The 19,778-nt window shown below is 54.9% G+C and overlaps 1 protein-coding gene across 1 annotated transcript; it reads right to left on the bottom strand.

The window, feature by feature from the left end:
• Positions 1-4,617: 4,617 nt before the first annotated feature.
• Positions 4,618-18,080, bottom strand: Itih3 (inter-alpha-trypsin inhibitor heavy chain 3). The gene is made up of 22 exons (XM_005387352.1): positions 17,966-18,080; positions 17,292-17,312; positions 16,161-16,327; positions 15,956-16,060; positions 15,561-15,723; positions 14,949-15,062; positions 14,075-14,200; positions 13,668-13,784; positions 13,234-13,402; positions 12,353-12,478; positions 11,905-12,086; positions 10,427-10,612; positions 10,128-10,267; positions 9,409-9,563; positions 8,726-8,734; positions 7,814-7,846; positions 7,522-7,557; positions 7,271-7,384; positions 6,451-6,655; positions 5,480-5,652; positions 5,187-5,298; positions 4,618-4,859 (listed from the first exon to the last, which is right to left on the bottom strand). Exons 1-22 carry the CDS (start codon positions 18,056-18,058, stop codon positions 4,730-4,732), a joined length of 2,676 nt encoding a protein of 891 aa, XP_005387409.1. The 5' UTR covers positions 18,059-18,080; the 3' UTR covers positions 4,618-4,729.
• Between the last annotated feature and the right edge of the window lie 1,698 nt (positions 18,081-19,778).

Below are 19,778 nucleotides of genomic sequence, written 5' to 3'. Positions count from 1 at the left end.
CTGGTTTCACGTATCAAATCCCAAGGCCTCAGAACCCGTCTTGGACACTCAGCCTCCTGGGGCCTTATACTCTTCCACTGTGAGTGCTCTCGGTCCTCTCTGCTTTGCAAACTGGGAAAGTAAAACTAAGCCACCCAAGGGAAAAGTTCATCCACTGCGAGCAGGGGGCCCGGGCTGGTGAATGTTCTCTGGAGCAGAGGTCCTGGCTGCTTCATGGACTCCTGGTCTCTGAAAAGTAGCTTTGAGTCAAAAGAAGAGAAAGTGGGCTGGTTTGTTCTTTATAGGCCAACTCGCAGACTTTTGCAGTGCTTTGCAATGGGATTTGCCTGACACAACTTGATTTTCGTACTTGGGCCCAGGAACGGGCCTGTCCACCCACTGCCTGGTGAAGAAGCTGGCACTCAAGACAAGGGACAGTGACAAGGGAGCCAGTCCTATTCCCAGAACCTCTCATCAGATGGGGTGCTCTGGGTCCTCAGCTGTAAATCTGTACTGTTGAGGATCCCCTCTCCTGTTCATGCCCATTGGTTAACCACCTCAAAGATTCTACCCAATTTCTACAGGCAAAGCCTGCTTTGAAAATGTATTACCAGGCCTGGTGGTACACATCTGTAATCCCAGCACTTTGGGAGGCTTAGGCAAGAGGATTGAAAGTTTGAGCCCAGCCTGAGCCTGTCTCAAAAAATCACAAAGGACGAAGGGCATAGCTCAGTGATAGAGCAACCCTGGGTTTGATCGCCAGTACCACCAAAAAAAATTTTTTTTTATTATTGTACTTGGTGCTTTGTATCTATAGGTTCACATTTGTAGATTCAATCAATCACAGGAGGAAATTTGTCAAAGAAATTGGATCTGAACATGTGTAGTTTTTTTTTTTTTTTTTTTTTTGGGACAGTCTCCTCTGTGTAGCCCAGGCTGGTCTCAAACTTACGATCCTCCTGCCTCAGCCTCCCAAGCAGTAGGAGTACATGCCACTTACATTGTATTAAGTATTATAAGTGATCTAGAGATGATTTAAAAGATGTGGTGGCAAACGCCTGTAATCTCAGCTGCCCAAAAGAAGGAGGATAGCAAGTTTGAGGCCAGCATAGGCAACTTAGTATGACCCTATCTCAAAATAAAAAGAAAAGGGCTTGGAATGTAGCTCAATGTGAGGCTCTGGGTTCTGTCCCCAGTGCTTTAAAAAAAAAAGTCTGCAGATGTGCATTGGATGTATGTGAATACTGCACCATTCTATAGAAAGGACTCGAGCAGGTGTCCACAGAGTTGCTATCTATGGATACCAACATCTGTCCTATAGGTTTGTATCCTATAAGACAGATACTGGTACCCACAGGGTTCCTGCAGCCAATCCACTGTGGATATCAAGTGATGATGGCTGGGCTCCCCCTACTTCTAAAAATGGGGGGAATAATCTGTGACTTACAAAGAAATAGCATAAAGAAAACAAAAAACCGTGAGTATGAGAGTGAAAGAGCCAAGAGGGAAGATAGTAATCAGAGACACCAGGGTAGGCGAAACTGTAGCCATGTTTGGCTCATAGCTTTCCTCTGAGCTTCCTGGCAGCCAGGGTAAAGTAGAAAATAAACTCACTTGCTGGCTAAGAGAAAGCAGACAAGGTCATCAGAGGAGCATTTATTTTCTAGCTCTTAAACTAGGGAGCATATTTGCTGAATGAGTCTGGAGTCAGCGGACAGGCCAGTGGGAGGGGTCTGGAGCGGCAGATTTGCCGCACAGAGAGAAACACTGTGCTGCTGGTGTTCCTTCTCATCTCCTTGGCCGGTGGGGTCTCGGGCTGCAGCTCCTTGTGGAGGGGCTCCTGCTCAGAGGGCTCAGCCCAGAGTCTGTGGACAAGAGAGCAGCCTGGGCCGTGGGGAATTTGCTGTGGGGCTAACAAGAGACCTACAGGGATAAGAGAAGAGTGCCCAGCCCAAGCTCGCCCCTCCGGAACATGACCATCCAGGTCGGGCTGCAGAGTTTAGGCAGCAGCGGAGGAGTCATGTTTGACGGTGGCCCTGCCAGCCCCTGCAGGGCAGGTGCTGGGAGCCCGTGAGAGGTCTGTGCCCTTCATTCCTTCCAGCACCTACCTGGGCCATAACCTGGGCCAGGTCCTGTGCCTACTGGGTCCAGTGATAGACACAATGCCACTGTGACAGCTGCTACCCAGCAAGGGACAAGGTGCTGCCAGAGCCTGGGGAGACACCCTGCCCGTCCGGGGGTATCGGGGAAGCTTTCTGGAGGTGGTAGTGTTGAGGCTGAGTTTTGAAGGATGACAGGAAGTTAGCCCAGATGAAAGCAGGGCAGAGATACCAAGAAGAGCCGCATATGCCTAGGCCTAGAACCAGCACGGTGCACTGAGTTCAGGGAAGGCGAAGGGTATAGGTGCACGGGATGAGGTGAAAGGGGAGGGAAGACCAGGCCAGCTCGGGCTGTGTATGCCTTGCCAGCGAGCACGAGCTCTATCCTGAAAGCTGGGCTGTAGGCAGGGACGGGTAGAGCCAGGCGATGCAGGTCTGGAAGAGGGCCTCATCCTTGCCTGCAGGGAAGACCTCCCTGCCTGCACAGGGAGCACGATTTTGGCTGGGAGCCTTCCTGCTTTTTCTCCCAGGCCCCTCAGCTCAGCTGCTACTGGGAGCAGCAGGGCAGGGACAAGCACCTGAGGAGGATTTCTTACCTCTCCATCTGGTGGGGTCATTCTGCTGTTGTCTAGATGTGAACACTGACCTCGTGCTAACTGGCTTCCAGCACGTGGCTCCACAGCCCTCCAGGACTGAATGGGACAGCAGGGTCAGGCTGCTGCAGGATCCTTTCACGGGCCGAGGCCCTTCTAGCCAACCCAACCCAGACCTCTGTCACACTCACCCCCAGGTCCTAGAACAGTAACTGCCACCAGACTCCGGCAGTGTCCCACATCTACCTGAAGGGTCACCCTCCCTTTCCTCCAGTCCCCTCCTAGACCCGTAGGCCAGCATGGGCCTTGGAAAGTGCTAGTTCTGGCTCCGGCTGTGGGGTGTGGAATGGGAGATGGCACAACTCTGCCCCTTACCCACGGCACCACACACTGACGTTCAGATTTTCCCCAGTTTGATTCCCTGCTCCTCTAGCCTTATTGTGCCCCCTGCTCTGCCATTTAGCAATTCACCCACTGCTTCTAACCAGAGTCCGGTCTGCCTAGCACACCCTTAGGCCCTCAAGCAGAGAGAGCTTCAGAGGCAAAGGCTCCAGGGCAGGCTGGATTGTTTGCACAGCCAGAAGCAGCCTGTGAGTCTGGAACTCAGAAAGTGAGGGGAAGCTGGAGCCGCCATGGGAAGGACTTTTGGCTTGGCCTCAAGAGGAACGGATGGGTGATGCCATCTGCAGGGAGTCGGACAGGGAGTGGTGATCTGTTCTGCTCTGTGAAAAGTTCTTTGGGAGGCCAGGGAGAGGCACAGAGACTCAGGAAGGACAGTCGCTGTTGGCCAAGGGAGAGAGGGTTGTCCAGGCTGGAGGTTTCTTAGAGCCCTTCTCCAGGAACTCTCTCTGCCCCCTGCTACCCCACCCAGCACTCACTGGGAGGAAATCAAGTGATTACCATGAGGTGACTGGAGGATTGCGGAGAGGCCAGGCCCAGCTGAGGGTAAACTTGAGCAACCATGAGACAGAAACTGGATTACTAAATTGTGTGCCGCTATGTCCTGACCCAGGTACTGTGTTCATCTGCTGAATCAGTGGATGGATTGTGGGTGGACCGATGGACACGTGGTAGGAAGGACGGATAGATGGTAGGATTGATGGGGTGGTGAGTGGTAGGGAGGGATAACTAGTAGAATGACTGAGTGAGTGAATACATGGATGGATGGTGGGTAGATGGGTAGTGCTTTAGTTTGGGTCTGGGATGTCCCCCAAAGGTCCATGTGTTAAAGTCTTGGTTGCTAGCCTGTGGTGCTACTGGGAGGCTACGGGACCTTTAGAAAGGAGAGCCCAGTGGAAGGAAGTTAGGTCACTGGGTGGCATACTGTTGAGGAGGTTGTTGGGATCTTGACCCCTTGCAGGCACTTCTGCTTTCTAGAGCACTGTAAAGTGGATAGACCTCTACCACATACTCCTACCATGATGAATTTGTACCTCACAAGCCCAAAGTGATGGAGCTAAGCACCACGGACCGAAACCTCTGAAACTTTGAGCCAAATAAGTCTCCCTCTTTAAGTCGATATCTCAGGTATCTTGCACGGTGACAGAGGCTGACTAACGCAGGTAGACAGAATGGGGGTGGATGACATCTCCACTTAGCTGTGGACTATGTCTACCCTGGAGCACTTCCTACTTCTGAAGGTCCTAATAGGAGCTCCTGAGCCACGACCACGGACGTTTCCTATGACATTCCTGGGCCCTGAAATATGCTCAATCCTGACTTCTCGGAGCCCACTTGCTCCAGAGCCCATTCTTGATTTTTCCTCCTCTTGTCATCCTTTTGATTCCTGTCTCCTAGTAGGACCAGCCCAACCAACTCTGTCTCTTAGCTGTGTCACAGAGAGCCCTAAGATGCTGCTTCCACCAGCCATGCCTTCCTTGAGCTGCTTGGTTCAGCTGTGTGTTTCTTGGAGCAGGGGCCCATGAACTCATGCGGAGGCTTGGAGCTGTCTGCTTCCACATCAGGCTTTATTGTCCCCATTCCTCCCAGAGGCCTTGCTCTGTGCTCGTGTTCCAGATACGCTGGGCCCTCTGTCTCAACAGAAGCTGGCATGTTCTCTCAGAACAGGCTGGAGACTATATAGTCGGTGTGGACGCCGTCAATCAGCCCCTCTCCATTGTTGTGGACAAACCAACAGTTGACCTTCACGCCTGCCCTGGTGTCCTTTCCATAGTTTTTCTGGGAGCCCCTGGGGTAAAAGAGAGCTGCTATAATGCACAGAGCTGGGGGATTTGGTGGTGGGTGTCATGGGCTTAAGGTGGAAAAGAAATGTGGGGTTGGAAATTCTAAGAATCTAGAAGTCCTTGGTGAAGAAGGAGGTCGCATGATTACTCTTTCCAAGGTCCCAACTTCGGGGTTCTCCTTGATTAAGAGGTGCCTAGAGAGGGTCAAGACTTCAAAGAGAAACAACAGTACAGAAACCAGAGCCCAGGCAAATGTGCCACTACAGAGAGGGTGCCTTTCTCCTGTCTTATCGCTGGGCAGGGTGAGCTAGGCATCGGAGGTGTCCCCTCACCTTGTGACTGTCAGTTGATGGTTCTTCACCACCATTGTGGCATCTGGCTTTGTCGGGTCAGCGCCTGGGTGGATGTCGGACACTTCGAAGTCAAAGGGGTGGAAGAACTGACCTGGAAACAAAAACATTCATGCTCTGAGCCAATGGCCATTGCCCTAGGTAATGTGACTTCTGGCCTTTCAGGGTTGACACAAAACTGAACGGGGTGTTGCACACTGGGTACAGGGTGACAAGGATGGCTTTTCCCATGCTTCTGTGTGTCCTGAGTAGCCTGCTGTCGGAACATTTCTTACCCAGCAGCCCATGTGTCTGTGCTGACAGCCGGTGGCTGTCTGTCACATAGAAACCTAGAAAATCTGGGTAAACTGGATGCTTCTTCCACAGGTGGTGCAGGACAACCACAAAGGTAACTCCATGTCCAAAGGAGATCATCACGTTCTTCTTCCTATTGATTGTCACAGACAGCCTAGGAGAAAAGAGGAGGTGGCTTTGTGACCATCTGTATAAGGGCATCTCGGTGAGGCTTCTTTGAGTACATGGCACCTGAGAGCACACAGACCCAAGGAGCTACGGGAGGAGGGTAGGAAAGACTACGCCTTGTGCATGGCATCCGTGCCCTGCAGTAAGTGGATCTCTTGTAAGCAGGAGAGGGCCATCCTGGGAGTCCAGGCCCCGGCCCACCCACTGACTTCCTGTGTGAACTTGGGCAGGTCGTGCCCCCTCTCTGAGCCTCAGTGGGAATATCACTCCTGCCCTGTCCACCAGGCTCTGGAGGGTCTGAAGACACAACACAGGCTCAGGAGTTTGGGAGCTTACAGCTTCAGCCAGAGAAAATTAAATAGGAACCTGGAGCTTTCTTTTCTTTTTCTTTTTCCCTTTCTTCCTTTTCATTTTATTTTGAGGTAGGGTCTCACTATGTTATTCCAGACTGACCTTGAACACCTAGGCTTAAGCAGTCCTCCCACCACAGCCTGCTTACCCTCTGGGACTTACAGGTGCATGCCACTCTGCCCAGCTTTACCTAATGCTCTCATCCAAGGTGTCCCTCAAAGTCAGTCCTGTGAATTCTCCAGCTACCAATTCTGGCGCTAATGGGGAGCCCAGGAGTTAGCTGGGGACCCTGTGGTCATCCAACCTGGAGACTGAACTCTGAGTCCACCAGTCTCACTTGTGATCCCCTGTGGATATCTGTTCTGGGATTGGTTCAGGTCCCTCGAGAGCCTCACGCTTTGTATCCCTTGGAGACACACGTGGAGGACCTTACTCATCCTGCGTGACCGTGACTGTGTCCAGCCAGCTCAAAGTAGTCGACGCAGCCCCACTCCACAGGGTGATCTTCTCTGTTGTCACCTCAACGCGGAAATCCCTCTGAGCACTGGCAATGCCCAGTTTCCCAAAGTAAGTCTTTCTAGTATTGGAGTCAGGGCTGTCTCTCTTGTCGCCAATGATCTGCCCATTCACAGTGAGACCTGCCGGAGGGAGCATCAGGAAGAGCACCAGAGACCCTCTGAATACAGGCTGGCGTTTAGGGATGTGCCTTCCCATTCAACCAGACCTGTTGAGGGGTAGCAGTACAGGGTCCCCACGGAAAGACTAGGACATTGGAGCCGAGTCCAGTCTGTCCTTGACATTCAGAGTTGTGCAGGGACATTGTGGATCTTCCCCTTGTGTGGACCAGAGAGTGCAGTCCAGAGAAAACTGTTGCCAGCTGTAGCTGGGTCTTACCCCCAGGGCCAGGCTACCCAGTAACTCTAGATCTTTTGCTAGAGCACTGGCACAAGGCTGAGGCAGAAGGATCGCAAGTTTGAGCCTGGCCTGGGCAACTTAGCAAGACCCTGTCTCAAAAATGTAAATAAATAAAAAGGGTTGAGGCTATAGCTCCATGTGACGGCCCTGGGCTTTATCTCCAGTATGGGGGAGAAAACACACTACAGACAGCCTGGTGCCCCCACCCCTCCCACCCTCAGAGTGTCCTGCATATGAAGGTGGGTGTGTGAGTGGGCACAGTGAGGAGCGTCTGGCTCATGCGCCCACCCAGGGGTTCCAGGCCCCCTTCTGGGAGAACCCAGGCCTGCAGCCCCCACCTGTGACCGGGTCCCGAACGAGGCGCAGCACTGTGCCTGGCTCCTCATCAATGTTGAAGCAGATGGCGTCATCTTTTTCTGGGACTTGGATGATGAAGTGGGGGTCCCCATCCACTGAGGGCACATCAGAGAAGGGGCTGACTCCTGGCGCCTCTCACGGTCCGAGGGCCTCCCCTGCCGCTTGGCCCCTGGCAGGGAGGAGCTCCACTCCCAGGAACCCCCAGCCATGCCTCGGGGACCAAGGAACTCACCGTAGTAGTAGGGGCTTTGAGGAGGCTGGTAGCTGACTGTGGAGCAGAGGGGGATCGGGCTGAGTTAAGCAGGCAGCTTCGAGAGGGCCAGGACCCTTTGCTGAAGTCTGGCTTACGCCCCCTCCCGCTCCCTGCTCCCTAAAGTTCTCCTTCTTTCCCAGCCTCCACCACTCCTAGTCTCCTCCAGACACCAGGCCCATCTGCCTACCTAGAGAGCTGACTGAGGAAAGACCACAGAGGGGAATAAGGCAGGGCAGGGCAGGGCTGGCCACAGCAAGCAACAGGTACTCACCTTGGTAGGCCGTGGAGGGGACTGCAGATATGGCTAAAAAGTCAAAGGCACTTGTGAACAGGATGTGGGCATTCTCTCTCCCCGGTCATGTGCCTTGGGGTTACCCGTACCCAGTGTTAGGAAGGATGTGACCCCAGAGTTTAGGCTTTAGGGATGGAGGCTTGTCCAGGGAACCCTCTTTACTGGGTGGTGGTGATATGGTATGATTTTAATGCTAGAGATACGACATTTTGATGTGGCGAAAATGCAAAAAACCAAGTCACCAGTCTCTTTCTGGGTAATGCTCGTGGCAGACATTTGGTCAGGGTGAGACCCGCAGCTGCCTGTTGCTCCTCGGTAGTAAAACACAGAGCTCTGAGAGAAAACCAATGGTCCAGCCCAAATGTGCTCCTTATTTTAGACATAGGTGGGGCAGGCTGGCAGGTGCTGAGGAGGCCCTACCTGGCGGTGGTAGGCTGGTATGGGGTGAAGGTCCAGTTTTATGTTAAGAGTAGAGAGTATTCTGATCCCCAGCAATCTCCATTATGAGCCCTGGGTCCGGGCTGCCTAGTCCTAAGTCTCTGATCAGCTACCTACTGAGTCATTGCGCAAATAGGCCTAGTCTCTCTGTGCCTCAGTTTCCCCACTATAAAGTAGGCATAAAGGATCTTTTGGAGGGTTTCTGTAGGGTGGAGTATAAGAGATGGACATGGTAAGTTGCTAAGTTTTGCAGGTTACAGAAAACTCATACTGACTGCCCCTTCTTCAGCAGGGAAAGCCACTTGCAGTCAATGGATTGGAGCCCTGAGGCTCAGAGATGTGCGGAATGTGACTCTCCATCAAGAGGTGGCAGGAATAGAGCTGGGCCTGAACACAGGGTTGCTGAGAACCCTACCCACCTCAGGCGAAGTGTCCCTGCTGACTGGAGCTTACCTTCTGCATCTGTAGGCAGAGAAGGAGGGAGGAGAGAAATGCATTAGAGGCCATATACTACTAGCCGGAGCCACTGAACAGATGGTCGTGGCCCAAGAGTCCCGAGTCCCTTGCTGCCTGGCCTACAGCAAGCTTTGTCACATGTGTCCCCTGGAACCCAGCACTCATGGAAGCTAGAGTTCTGGCCTAGCCTGGCCCAACTATTTGCCTCCTATGCCTCAGAATGCCAGGCCTCTCCAGCCTGCCCCCAGATACAGTGGACATTTGGGGCCCCCCACCCCCAGCCCTGGAGTACAGTCTGGGGTCTGGTTGAGTAGGTTTGGGCCTCTTTTTCTCACAATCCTCAGATGTCTAGTAGCCTGCTCCCTGGGCCAAACTCGTGGGTTGGAAGTGCTTCTTGTCTAACCGAGCCCTTGAGTGCTACAGCCCAAGTCCCTTCCTTGAGATGTGTGCCCCTTGAGAGGCTCAGGGGTGCCTATCTGCCCCACACCCCGCTGTCTCTGGTGACTACTTCCGCCACACCATCTTCCCTGTCCCCTGGCCTGTTTTCCTTCTGATGCCACGGACCTCCCCCTCTTTGGGAGGTCTGGTCTTCCCAGGCTGGCCAAATCCTGTGCTGGGTACCCTGGGCCCAGGGTCCTAAAGAGAGTCTCCAGGTTCTGCCCTTCTCTCTCTGTGCCCACCTTCTCCAGGCTTGTCAGCAATAGACGCCTGGTCCTCACTGTCCTCTGGCTTGGTTACCACCATGGAAGTCAGCGGAGTCACAAAGTGATACTTGAGGGACAGATCCAGGGCCTGGGCTGTGAGGTTCTCCTTCTCCTCACCCTGGGCATTCTTGCTGTGGGGAGAATCAGCACTGAGAACAGGCTCCTGCCTGCCTTCCCGTCCATTGGCCACAGTACCAGACCAGCATGGCCAGGGGCAACCGGGGACACCCACCACCACCACATTGCTGGATTCCCCCAGGTGGACCCCAGTGGAGCTCAAAAAAGACTGGTTCACCAGCTCCCTGGAGCTGCTTCCTCCCTGGAATGTCAGGGGCTTGAGGTGGCCACTACCAATGACTATGATAGTGCCTTTGAGCCAAGTGCCCAGCACAAGCCAGTTCCTGTGCTAGGGGCCTTACAGCCTGGTGAGCCTAAGTGACACTACCGCACCCTCTGGGCGGGCCCAGCTTTGACTTCTGAGTGCTGGGGCCTGAGTGCCAGCCCTTAGTTCTGTTCAGCCTCCCTGGCAGTTCCTGGCTGGGCGGAGAAGAGGACAGAAGAGTGGGCGTGGGTGTGAGGGTGCTCTTCCCTTGGCCTCGGAGTGCAGCCAGCACGGGGTGGGCTGAGGTGGGTGCAGGGGCCGTGCAGGGTGCCCAGGTTGGGGCCTGGCTGCATGAGGGGTGGCACAGGGTCACCGTTTCTCCAGGAGCTGCTCAATGGTGAGGTAGGCCCACAGCCGCTCAATGTAGTTCCCAAAAATATAGTCTTGTTCCTTCAGGGCCTTCTCCATGTCCTTTACATCCACGTTCTCTGTGTAGATCAGATCGTTGAGGGCCTGGGGAAAAAGGGAAGGGGGTCGGGGCTGGAGCCTGGAGCCTGGAGTTGGGTGAGCTGGGTTCAGGGACAGCTGCTCCTGGACCATCAGCCAGGAGACTGAGGCCAAGAGTGCTGACCTTCATCCCCACCACATGCCCAGAACCTGATCCCCACTCACCCCTTGGCCCTTCACATCCGCCTTAAAGCTGTTCGTGTCCTCGTCCACCAGGCGCCCGGCCACGACGATCTCAGAGCCGTCGTAGAAGTGCTGGTAACTGCTCTGGGTGAGGCCCTGGATGGCGTTGTCGGGGTACTCCAACTGCACGCTGGTCAGTAGTGGGTTAGCCACCTCCTCATAGAAGCCCTGGGGTCCAGAGCAAAGGCCCGGTCACCTCAGGCTCCCAGGGCGGGTGTGGAGAGGCTGGGGTGCCCTGGCCCCCACGCTGCTGCGGCTTGGCGGCAGCCCCACGGCTGGGCTAGTCTGCCCTCATTTTTACTTCTCCACGGCCCTGAGTCTTCCTTCCCGTCTGCAGGTGCCCACCCTGCCCCCGCCCCTGCAAAGACCAGGGAGAACAGAAGGAAGGGACGGAGTTCCCATGCAGAGAAATATTCAAGAAATACTTGTTGGAATGAAAGCAAAGGAAAAAGGAAAGGAAGGGAGGCTGCCAAGCTAGAGAAGGTGACAGACAGAGAGGAAGACAGGAGGGTCCACCTGCAGAGGTAGAGATGCTGTCCCCTCCTTGGACAGGTTGTCAGATTCAGCAAATAAAGATGGGACATTCAGCTAAACTTGAATGTTGTGGGAGGACCTTTTTTTTTAGTAGAAGTGTGCTTGTTATGCGTTGAGTTATGCACTGCATTCCTTGTATGCTGTTGTCCTAACTCTCAGCTCCTCAGAATGTGACCTTGTTTGGAGGTAGAGTTTTTACAGAGATCATCCAATGAGGTCATTACACTGGGCCCTAATCCAGTAAGACTTGTGTCTTTATAAAAAAGGGAAATTGAATCCAAGTGTGGTGGTGTGCACCTCTAATGCCAGCACTCGGGAGGCTGAGGCAGGAGATTTGCAAATTCAAGCCCAGCCTAGGCAAATTAGCAACTTAGTGAGACCCTGTCTCAAGCATAAAAAGGGGGTTGCTGGGGATGTAGCTCAGTACAAAGGCCCTGGCATCAGTCCCTGGGACCACAAAGGTGGGGGGAGGGGGGCGAAGACTGTAGAAGATGACCATTGACCAGCCAAGGAGAGAGGTCTGAAACCAGTCTCTGCCTCAACACCTTTCGAAGGGAACCGACCGTTGGCATCCTGATCCTGGGCTTGCAGCCTCCAGAGTCATGAGATGGTTTCTGTTGTGAAGCCATCTAGTCTGTGGTAATACATTTTGTTATGGCAGCCCTAGTAAACTGATACGTATCAGCGGTTTGTATTTCACGGAATATCTTGTGTTTGATCTGGCAGTCCCACAGAGCAGGCAGCTCTGTTCTTTGTTGCATGAGGACAAAGTAGGAACCGTTACTGATGGATAGGAGGCAGATGCTGTTGATGGTAGGTTTCAGTTCAAAAGGAAGCTCTTTCTAATGCCTGAAATTGCTAGAGGGAAAGCTACCTGAGTCAGTAATGGCGCCATCCTTCCTAGAAGTGTGCAAGACAAGGCATACCTGTAACTGCAAGTCAGCGTCGGAGTCTTCATAAATGCGCCGGGCAAGTCCATGATTCTCCAGAGCCATACTCTCCAGGAAACTGTAGTCCAGATTCCTGCCAAAGCCCAGGTTATACAGGGGGAACTTGCCTTCGATGGCGTTCCGCACATTTTCCCGGATCTTGTCGGGTCTGCTCTCGCCTGCAGAAGGGGTGTTCATGCTCCAACCATGGCCCTGGGGTCCATCTGCCCCAGCTTTGTTGGCAATGCCTGATTCCTACACATGCAGAGCTGTTAGAGCCATAGCCACCCTGGCAAGAAGAGGCAGGGCCCAGCCTTTAAGGAGCTCACATACAGTGGGGAATTTTCCCTGGAAAGAGCTGCCCAAGGTCTTGCAGTGAGCCTGCTACAGAGCCAGGGGAACTGTCAGGCACTCACGCTGTATCAGAACCACCCACTCCCCTCACCAGTATTGGCGTCCCCATCTGTCAGCATGATGATGATGGAGGTGCTCCTCTCGGGGACCAGGTGCTCCTCCTGGGCCTGGTTCAGCATATGGATGGCCCTCAGCAGTGCGTCGTTGATGTTGGTTACTGTGACACAGACATTATTTTTTTTTTAGGTACTGGGAATCGAACTCAGGACCTTGTGCTTGCCAGGCAGGCACTTGTGCCACTGAGCTATATCCCCGGCCCCGACACAGACAGATAGCACCCGGGAGGGTGTTCTTGGGATGCCAGGTTACAAGGATACTGGAGTGGAGGAGGTCAGGACAGTAGAGCCTGCTCGTGTGCCAAGCGCCCCATCTCTCATGTGCTGGTGCTCAGTGAATAACGACTGAATGAATCAACAATTTACTCTTTCAGATGGGGAGAAAAAGGCTATCAAAAGGTGATTATAAAGGCTATCACAAGGTGATTATAAAGGCAATTCAGAAAACATCAGGTGGACTCCAGGCCCCTCTATCTGAAAGAAGGAAGCAGCATAGACATTATTTATGACTTTCCATAGACGGTGACATCTCCCGCCAACAAGAAGAGTTCTCCGTGGATTTATCTTGCTGGGATTTGCAGGGCGCTGGGCTCATGAGTCGGAAACAGAAAGAATGGCTTTCTCTATGCCACAAAGAAGACACCCCAAATCCTGTCTTCAGGCCTAAGGGGCCTGTCAGGGTAGCAGCCCACAGCTGTTCGCCAGCTGTGCGGGACCCGCCATAGCCCAGCTCTATGCTAGGGAAGATCAGCAGGGCTGAGACCAGCAGAGCCTCTGCCCCGAGGCAGGAGGGAAGCGGGCTGCTCAGAGAAGAGAGAGGAGCCCGCGGCCTGCTTGCTGTCCCCTGCGCTCTTACGTCCTTGGTCACGAATGTTCTTCACGAACGTCTTGGCCTCCTGGAGATTTTCAGGCGTAGCTTGAACTAGTTGATCTTTCCAAGTGGTCACACCCCCGGAGAACAGGATGAAATTCAGGTAGTCATCCTCCTTCACGTCCTCCAGGATTTTGAGAAGTGCGTCCCTTGTCTGAGGAAGAGGGGGCAAGCGGACAAGGAGCTGAGTGTGGAAGCAGAGCAGGCAAGGTCACTGCCTGGCCCAGGCCGCAGGCCGAGCTTGTGCTGCCCTTGCCAAGTGAGCCTTCCCTGAGGCTCCCACGAAAGCACACGGAGGTTTGAGCCCTCTTTCATCCTCTTTCACCACAAACACCAGCGTCTGCCACTTTTTAAAAAAGTTTCTCCCTCCCCACCACCACCTTGCCATGTCCCTTGTGCTGAGAGAGATGAGATCAAACCTGCTGTATTTTGCGACCAGACATGGAGCCACTGACATCAATCACAAAGACCACGTTCTTTGGCACCACCGGAAGGCCTTGAGGTGCAAAGAAGTGCACAAAGTAGCCATTGACTATCTGCAAAGGGGAGAGAGAGAGAGTCAGAGGTCAGTGTCCCTTTAGGAGCACCACATTGGCTCCTCTTGCAGGTAGAAGTCAGGCATTTTCTGCCTAGCAAAAGATGTCCCTCTCTTGCTCTCCAGGAGGTACTGTCCAAAGACTCTGAGCCATCAGCTGGCTCGTGTGGAGACTCAACCTAGGGCTGAAGACGGAGGGGATGGCACCAGATGCAGCTGCAGCCCCCCTGGCACAGCCTCTCTCCACCATTACGGGGGCTGGGCCTGCACAGCGGGGCCCCTGCCAGGTACCTGCACGTTGGCGGGAGATTCTCTGTTCACGTCATAAGTGACGGTGAAGTCTCCGTTGAGGAGGGAGTCGGTACAGGTTGGGCACGAGCGTTGTTGATCCAAGCTGGGCTTGAAGGACACATGGCCCTGAGGGACAGAGGTGGAGGGTCTTGGCCAGTTCTGCCCGCTGCCAGACCGCCCAAGGAGCCTTCACGGGGAGGAGCCCTTAAAAGGGCAGAGACTGGCAGGAGCTAGAGGACTGCCGGATGCCAGGTCCCAGCGGGCACAGCTCCTCCCCATGCTCTGTCTTTCTGAGCACCTCTCTCCCTTTTGCCTGGATCCTCACCCCGCCCCCCAGCTCAATCTACCTTGAAGCTCGGCATCAGAAAGCTACTTCAAGTACAAGGAAACTTCGCGCTGCGTGGCTTTGCACATTGGAGTTGTTGCTGAAAGCGGGGGGAGGGAGGAGGGAGCCCCCTCCCTGGCACCACCCTCGGGAACGCTGCCCTGCAGAGGCTAGTGGCTCCCTGGCTGTGCTCCTTGCAGTTCACCCTGGAGGTCTGACGCTTGTTGTTTATAGAAACATTTGCTCAGCCACTGCCCACTGTCAGTAAGTTCTCTGGAACAGCTGGGGCCTTGGGGACTAGAGCCAACTACCCAACACCAGCAATGCGATTCCCTTTAATCTTTCACCCTGTAATGTGAAGCCACCAGATCTGGCCTCAGTCTCCTTGTCTGTAAAACAGACAGTAATGCTTGCCCTGTCCCCTTCCCGGGTGGAATGTGATTGGAATTTAAACAGTTCCCTTCTCCCCATTGCCCCAGTACAGTTGAGGCCCCATTTCTCGGATGTCCTCAGCAGCCCCTGCCTCCAGCATCCTCACTCCTGCAGCACCTTTTTCCCTGAGAAGGACTTGGTGAGGGCACTGCCCAGGAGGTCATTGGTGATGAACGAAGCCTCAGCGTCCAGTGTGCTGATGCCCTGGGGCTCAAAGATGTTCACCTCGATCTGAAACAAAGTAAGGTGATGTCACTCAATGACAGCACAAAGGATGGGCTCTGGGACAAGGTCAAATGAAATGAAATGGGTCCACTGGAACACTGGTGAAAACAAAGGCTGGTGTCTCCCACCAAGAAAGTGACCATCGGGCTTGTGAAAGGTGCCCCCAGCCCTAAGTATGCTCTATTCTGCCGTATGTGTCCTACCTCTAAAGTGTTTCCTTTAGCTTTCAGCTTTGGTGTGGGTAAAATGCCACGTGCACAGTTATAAGCATCACAGGGGCACCTTGTGGTGTTGCCCCAAACCTGGGTGTGCTGGGTGCAGCTCAGCCTCCTCCTCCTGTGGTCCCTAGTTGCTGTGGCCAGAGGCGCTGTAATTCCTCTATGCTCCTTAGCCAAGTGTAGGGCCAGAACCTCTGCATCTTTGATCCTGCCCTGGGCTCTGGTCTGTGGGCCTTTCCCCGAAGCGGCAAGGAGTCCCGGCAGGGAAGCAGGCGTGGTTGGTTACCTCAAAGTTTTTGACCAGTTGCTTGGGCTGGACCTTGAGGTACATCTCGTACTTGCCCTTGTGCCTCTTCAGCAGCTCCTCGTAAGTGAGCTCAAAGGTGACCTTACTGCCCGCAGCCACGTTGACCGAGACTGTGAATTTCTCCAGCTTCCTCCCAGAGGCCCTAGATGGGGTGTGAGAGACTGTCTGCCCCAAAGACTGCATGAGCCCCCGCTGCCTCAGCCCCAGGGTCAAGTTCCAGCTTGACCATTCTGAGCCTCTGTTGCTTCAACCTAAATGGGATAATGTAGACGTTATGGTCACATTTAGCAACAGCAACGGCATGGCTGCTCTTTGCATCTCTGCAGGCCTTGGCCACCTGGACGTTCTCCCCAAGGCCTCGTGGCCTCACTTACTTGACCAGGCCAGCTGTCTTGCCCTGGGACACAGCCTTTTCATACTGCTTCTTGGCCACTTCTTTCTCCTTGATGTTGCCAGGGTAGGTGACACCATCGATGGTCCTACCGCGAAATAGAGTTTGGAGGAGGAGGATGTGAGGGAGGTCACTCTGGCCCAGACCTCCGTCCTGAGCTCAGTGCCAGCGGCCTTAGTGGTACCCACAAGGTGAAGTTGGTGATGAAGCCTGTCTTGGGCAGCTCCGCATCAAAAAACACTTCCTTGGCCTTGTCTGCACGGTTGACAGCCCTCGTGGTGATGACATTGTGAGCAAAGCGGGAGGTCACTTTGCAGTTGATCTTGGTACTGTAGACCTCGATGTCATCAACCAGCTGTGGGAGAGGTGTGCTGAGGTCAGCAGGTGGTCACCAGTCAGACTGTGGCACCCAGGAACCAGGTGTTCAACCGGCTCGTTTCCCCGGCAAGCACTTCCTTGCTTGCTCTGAGGCTCCTTGCTGCTAAGTGGCCCCTTGGTCGCCCTGCTGGAAGCCTGGGCAGTGTGCGCATCTCCACCGTCACTTGGCCGCCATGGTGCTGAGGTTTGCTCAGCCTCCTTACCTCTGAAATCTGTTTGCACGCAGCCACAGCCCGTGAGAGCTCGTACAAACCCAGGTCTGACGCTTCCCACAGCTCCCCGTCACCCCCTCACTCCCCACTGCACCGTCACAGAGGCCGTGGCCTTCCCTGTGCCCCAGACTTCTCTGGAGAGTCCCGACTCCTGCGCTCATCCTGAACTGTGCCCTGAGGACCGCCCCAGCTCTTCCTGGCACCTTCTCTCTCGTGGCACGTTCTCGTCTCCCCCTGTACACCCTAGCCTGCCTCCTGTGTCCTTTGATATTGCCTGGTTCCGGTTCCCACACAGGCACTTCCTTCCTGTCCCAAGGGGAGTCCCCAGACACCCTCTTTCCGATGAGAGTGCTGGACTGAGAGAGGCTCTAGGGAGGCCTCTGCTTGGACAGGGATATAAAGTTGCTTTGTGAGGGTCATGAGGCCACTTCACCGTTTTCTTCCAGCCCCGTTCACAGGGCCAGGTGCCAGCAAGTATGGGCAAGCGTTTGCGGGAGGAAGGGATGACTGATGGGGTCCGGCTGAGCCCCTCCCATGAGGCTAGAGAGCCATGGTTCATAGTACTCTTTCCCAGGCTGCTCCGTCACACGAGGTTGCCAGCAGCGTAGCAGCCCGCAGCTGTTTGCCAGCTGTGCGGGACCTGCCGTTATGGCCCACACCTCCGGTCGTTGAGCAAGCAGCTGCCTCCTGCCAAGCCCCACCTGGATCCCGCCCCAGCGAATTTCTCACCCCTTCCGGGAGGCTCCGTTTCTGCAAAACAAAGATAAACAGAGAGGTCAGGCCAAGGGTAAGGCCACTAGGGCCTGGGAGCAGGTTCTGCGCTGAGGCCAGGTGCAGCAGTGCCCCGCACATAACCTTAACGGACCTCCAGACACAAGCTCCTCCCAGGCCGCGTGTCAGGGGTGGAAGGACTCTTGAACAGGTGGGGACACTAGGAAAGGCCAGAAAGGGCCAGGTCTCCAGGTTACCCGGAGAGCAGGAGAGGGAAAACTGGGCTCAGACCTCTCCTCGTGCTCCACAAGCCCCAACTCATTCGGTCCCTCATTCTGCTTTGCCTGGCCCCAGGCCCATAGGCCCCTTCCCAGAACACCCCACCTCCAACCACAGCCCGTGGGACTCAGCTCTGAATTTTGTAGCGGCCTCTGCACCTGTCGGAGACTTCAGCATTCATAACCTCAGTGAGTCAAGACGTTCATAGTGCATTGCCCGTTTGTCAGGTGGGAAACTGAGGCCCACGGAGTTTTAAGAGCCTGTCTCAGGGTGAGACAGCAGGCTCGAGTAGGCCTCGTTCTCCCAGGGTCCCCCACTGGCCAGTAGTGCAATGCCTGGTCCTCTGCGCCCCCTTCACCCCACTCAGGACTTGCCTAGCATGGTGCTCTGATGGCAAAGCGGGGCAGACTCACCCCTAGCAGCCGGAGGGGGCTTCTTGGAAAGCCAGAGGCTGCCAAGCTGGAGAACAAAGCCAACACGAGGCAGGGCCACCAAACAGATGCCATTGCTGAGCACCCAGGCCTGGCTGGCCCGTGTTCTTTATATGAGCCCAGTGTTTTCCAAGCAGGGTCAGCGACCCGCAGCATGGGGCTGGCCCAGCAGAGGCGGGAAGCTTTCTGGGAAGCTAGGCGTGGGTGTGTGTATCTGAAGAGGCCCAGTGGGGACTGTTGGCTATGTTGGGGCTTCTCTCCTGCCAGGCAGGGGCCACAGAGGCTCCTTAGAGAATAGAAGCTGTTGGTGGACAAGTGGGCCGTGGGCTTCCATGGCGTGGGTGGTGGAGATGGGATGTGGGGTTCCATGGAGAGCAGGAGTCATCTTGGGCTCGTTGCCTTTTGTCCTCGCCACTCACATGCTGCCAGCCTCGTCCCTCCTTTCCCAAGGCACCCAGGGGAGGGAAACAAACCCTCACCCTCAGGCTGGGCCCTGCACGGCTGAGCCCTTGCTCCTTACGCTTCTCTGGCTACCAGGGCCCCAGGAAAAGGATCAGCGTTAACTCCTGCAGGGCGCTCTCTGGGATCTGGCTGCATCGTGCTTTTCTGGGCGTACTGTGCCCACACTGGCACGCCCTGTCTTTGCTGTGCATGGCATCTCTCATCTCTCTGCCATCCCCGGCCCCCTCCTCCAAGAGCCCTCCTCCTTCTTCCTCTGATGGACTACAGGGCAGCCCTGCCCCACACCCCAAGCTCCTGACGGCTTGTCTTGTCATTACGCTGAAGTTTGTGTGCTCAAGTATGATGGTCCCCTCTGGATGCTCCTGGAGGGCTGGACCTTGTCACATTCCCCTCTGGCCCTCCAGGGTCTGGTCAAGGTCTTGGCTGACCTCAGTCCTTCTCCTAAATGTCTCCAGTGAGGCTGAGGCTCTGGCATCCAGGACAGGAGCTTCTGAGTGAGGACTGAGATCCTTGTAATGAGAACTGAGGTCTCCTAAGATACACCTAGGCCCTGTCAGCCCCTAACTCCCAGCACATGGTGAGGTGGCCACGTGCCTACTATGCCCCCGGCTTCTCTGAACAGAGCTCACACAGTAACCCTCCCACCTGGCCCACTGCTGGGCGGTGTAGACAAGGACACCTGGGCCGAGGACAGCTAACTTACAGATGGACCCACAGCCTTGGCTGAAGCGCTGGGCCTGACAGTGAGGTGTGCAGAAGAGCTAGGGGCTGGGAAGAGAAGAAGGCAGAGGGCAGGTGTGAGGCGGAGGATGACAAAGGACTAATGTTGGAAGCGGCAGTAGCCACAGAGCAATGACAGTTATGAAGTCAGCAAAATGACGGCAGAGGGACAGATACAGCTCTCGGAGGGGGTAACCCATGCCTAAGGCCCAGCGAGGCAGCCCCTGCTCTTTTCAGACCTCCTGAATCTGGTGCCACTCTCTACCGGCAGTGGGTGCCAAGCTCTGGCCAGACAGAGACCAAACCCAGCAGGTGCTGACGTCCGGAGGTGGGGAGAGGACCCCCAGAGCTGCAGTTCTCTGGATCTGGGGACTTCCGTTCTTGTGGTCATGTTCAGAGCCCGTGGTCACTGCCGCCAGGGTGCTTGGGGTTGAGGGGGACCGTCATCCTGCCCACACTGCCAAAGACTTCTCTTCAGAGCCCCACCGCTGCCTGCGGAACTTTCCCCAGCGTCTTCACCCACCACTGTCTCTTCCCCCAAACGTGGAGTTTTATGAGAGGGACAACTCACAATAAGGATTCTGAGGATGCTTGAGAGACCCCCAAGAGACAG

The sequence above is a fragment of the Chinchilla lanigera genome, unplaced genomic scaffold (genome assembly GCF_000276665.1).
Source record: "Chinchilla lanigera isolate Chin_1 unplaced genomic scaffold, ChiLan1.0 scaffold00029, whole genome shotgun sequence".
Taxonomy (NCBI): Eukaryota; Metazoa; Chordata; class Mammalia; order Rodentia; family Chinchillidae; genus Chinchilla; species Chinchilla lanigera.
This window is presented reverse-complemented; position numbering and strand designations above follow the sequence as displayed.

Excerpts from the sequence above, each read along its gene's own strand:
- Itih3 (XM_005387352.1), bottom strand. The coding sequence starts at position 18,058 with ATGGCATCTGTTTGGTGGCCCTGCCTCGTGTTGGCTTTGTTCTCCAGC. Across the intron at positions 17,313-17,965 it reads GCCCCCTCCGGCTGCTAGGG|AAACGGAGCCTCCCGGAAGG; the intron begins GTGAGTCTGCCC and ends TTTGTTTTGCAG. Across the intron at positions 16,328-17,291 it reads AACGGAGCCTCCCGGAAGGG|CTGGTTGATGACATCGAGGT; the intron begins GTGAGAAATTCG and ends CCTCTCCCACAG.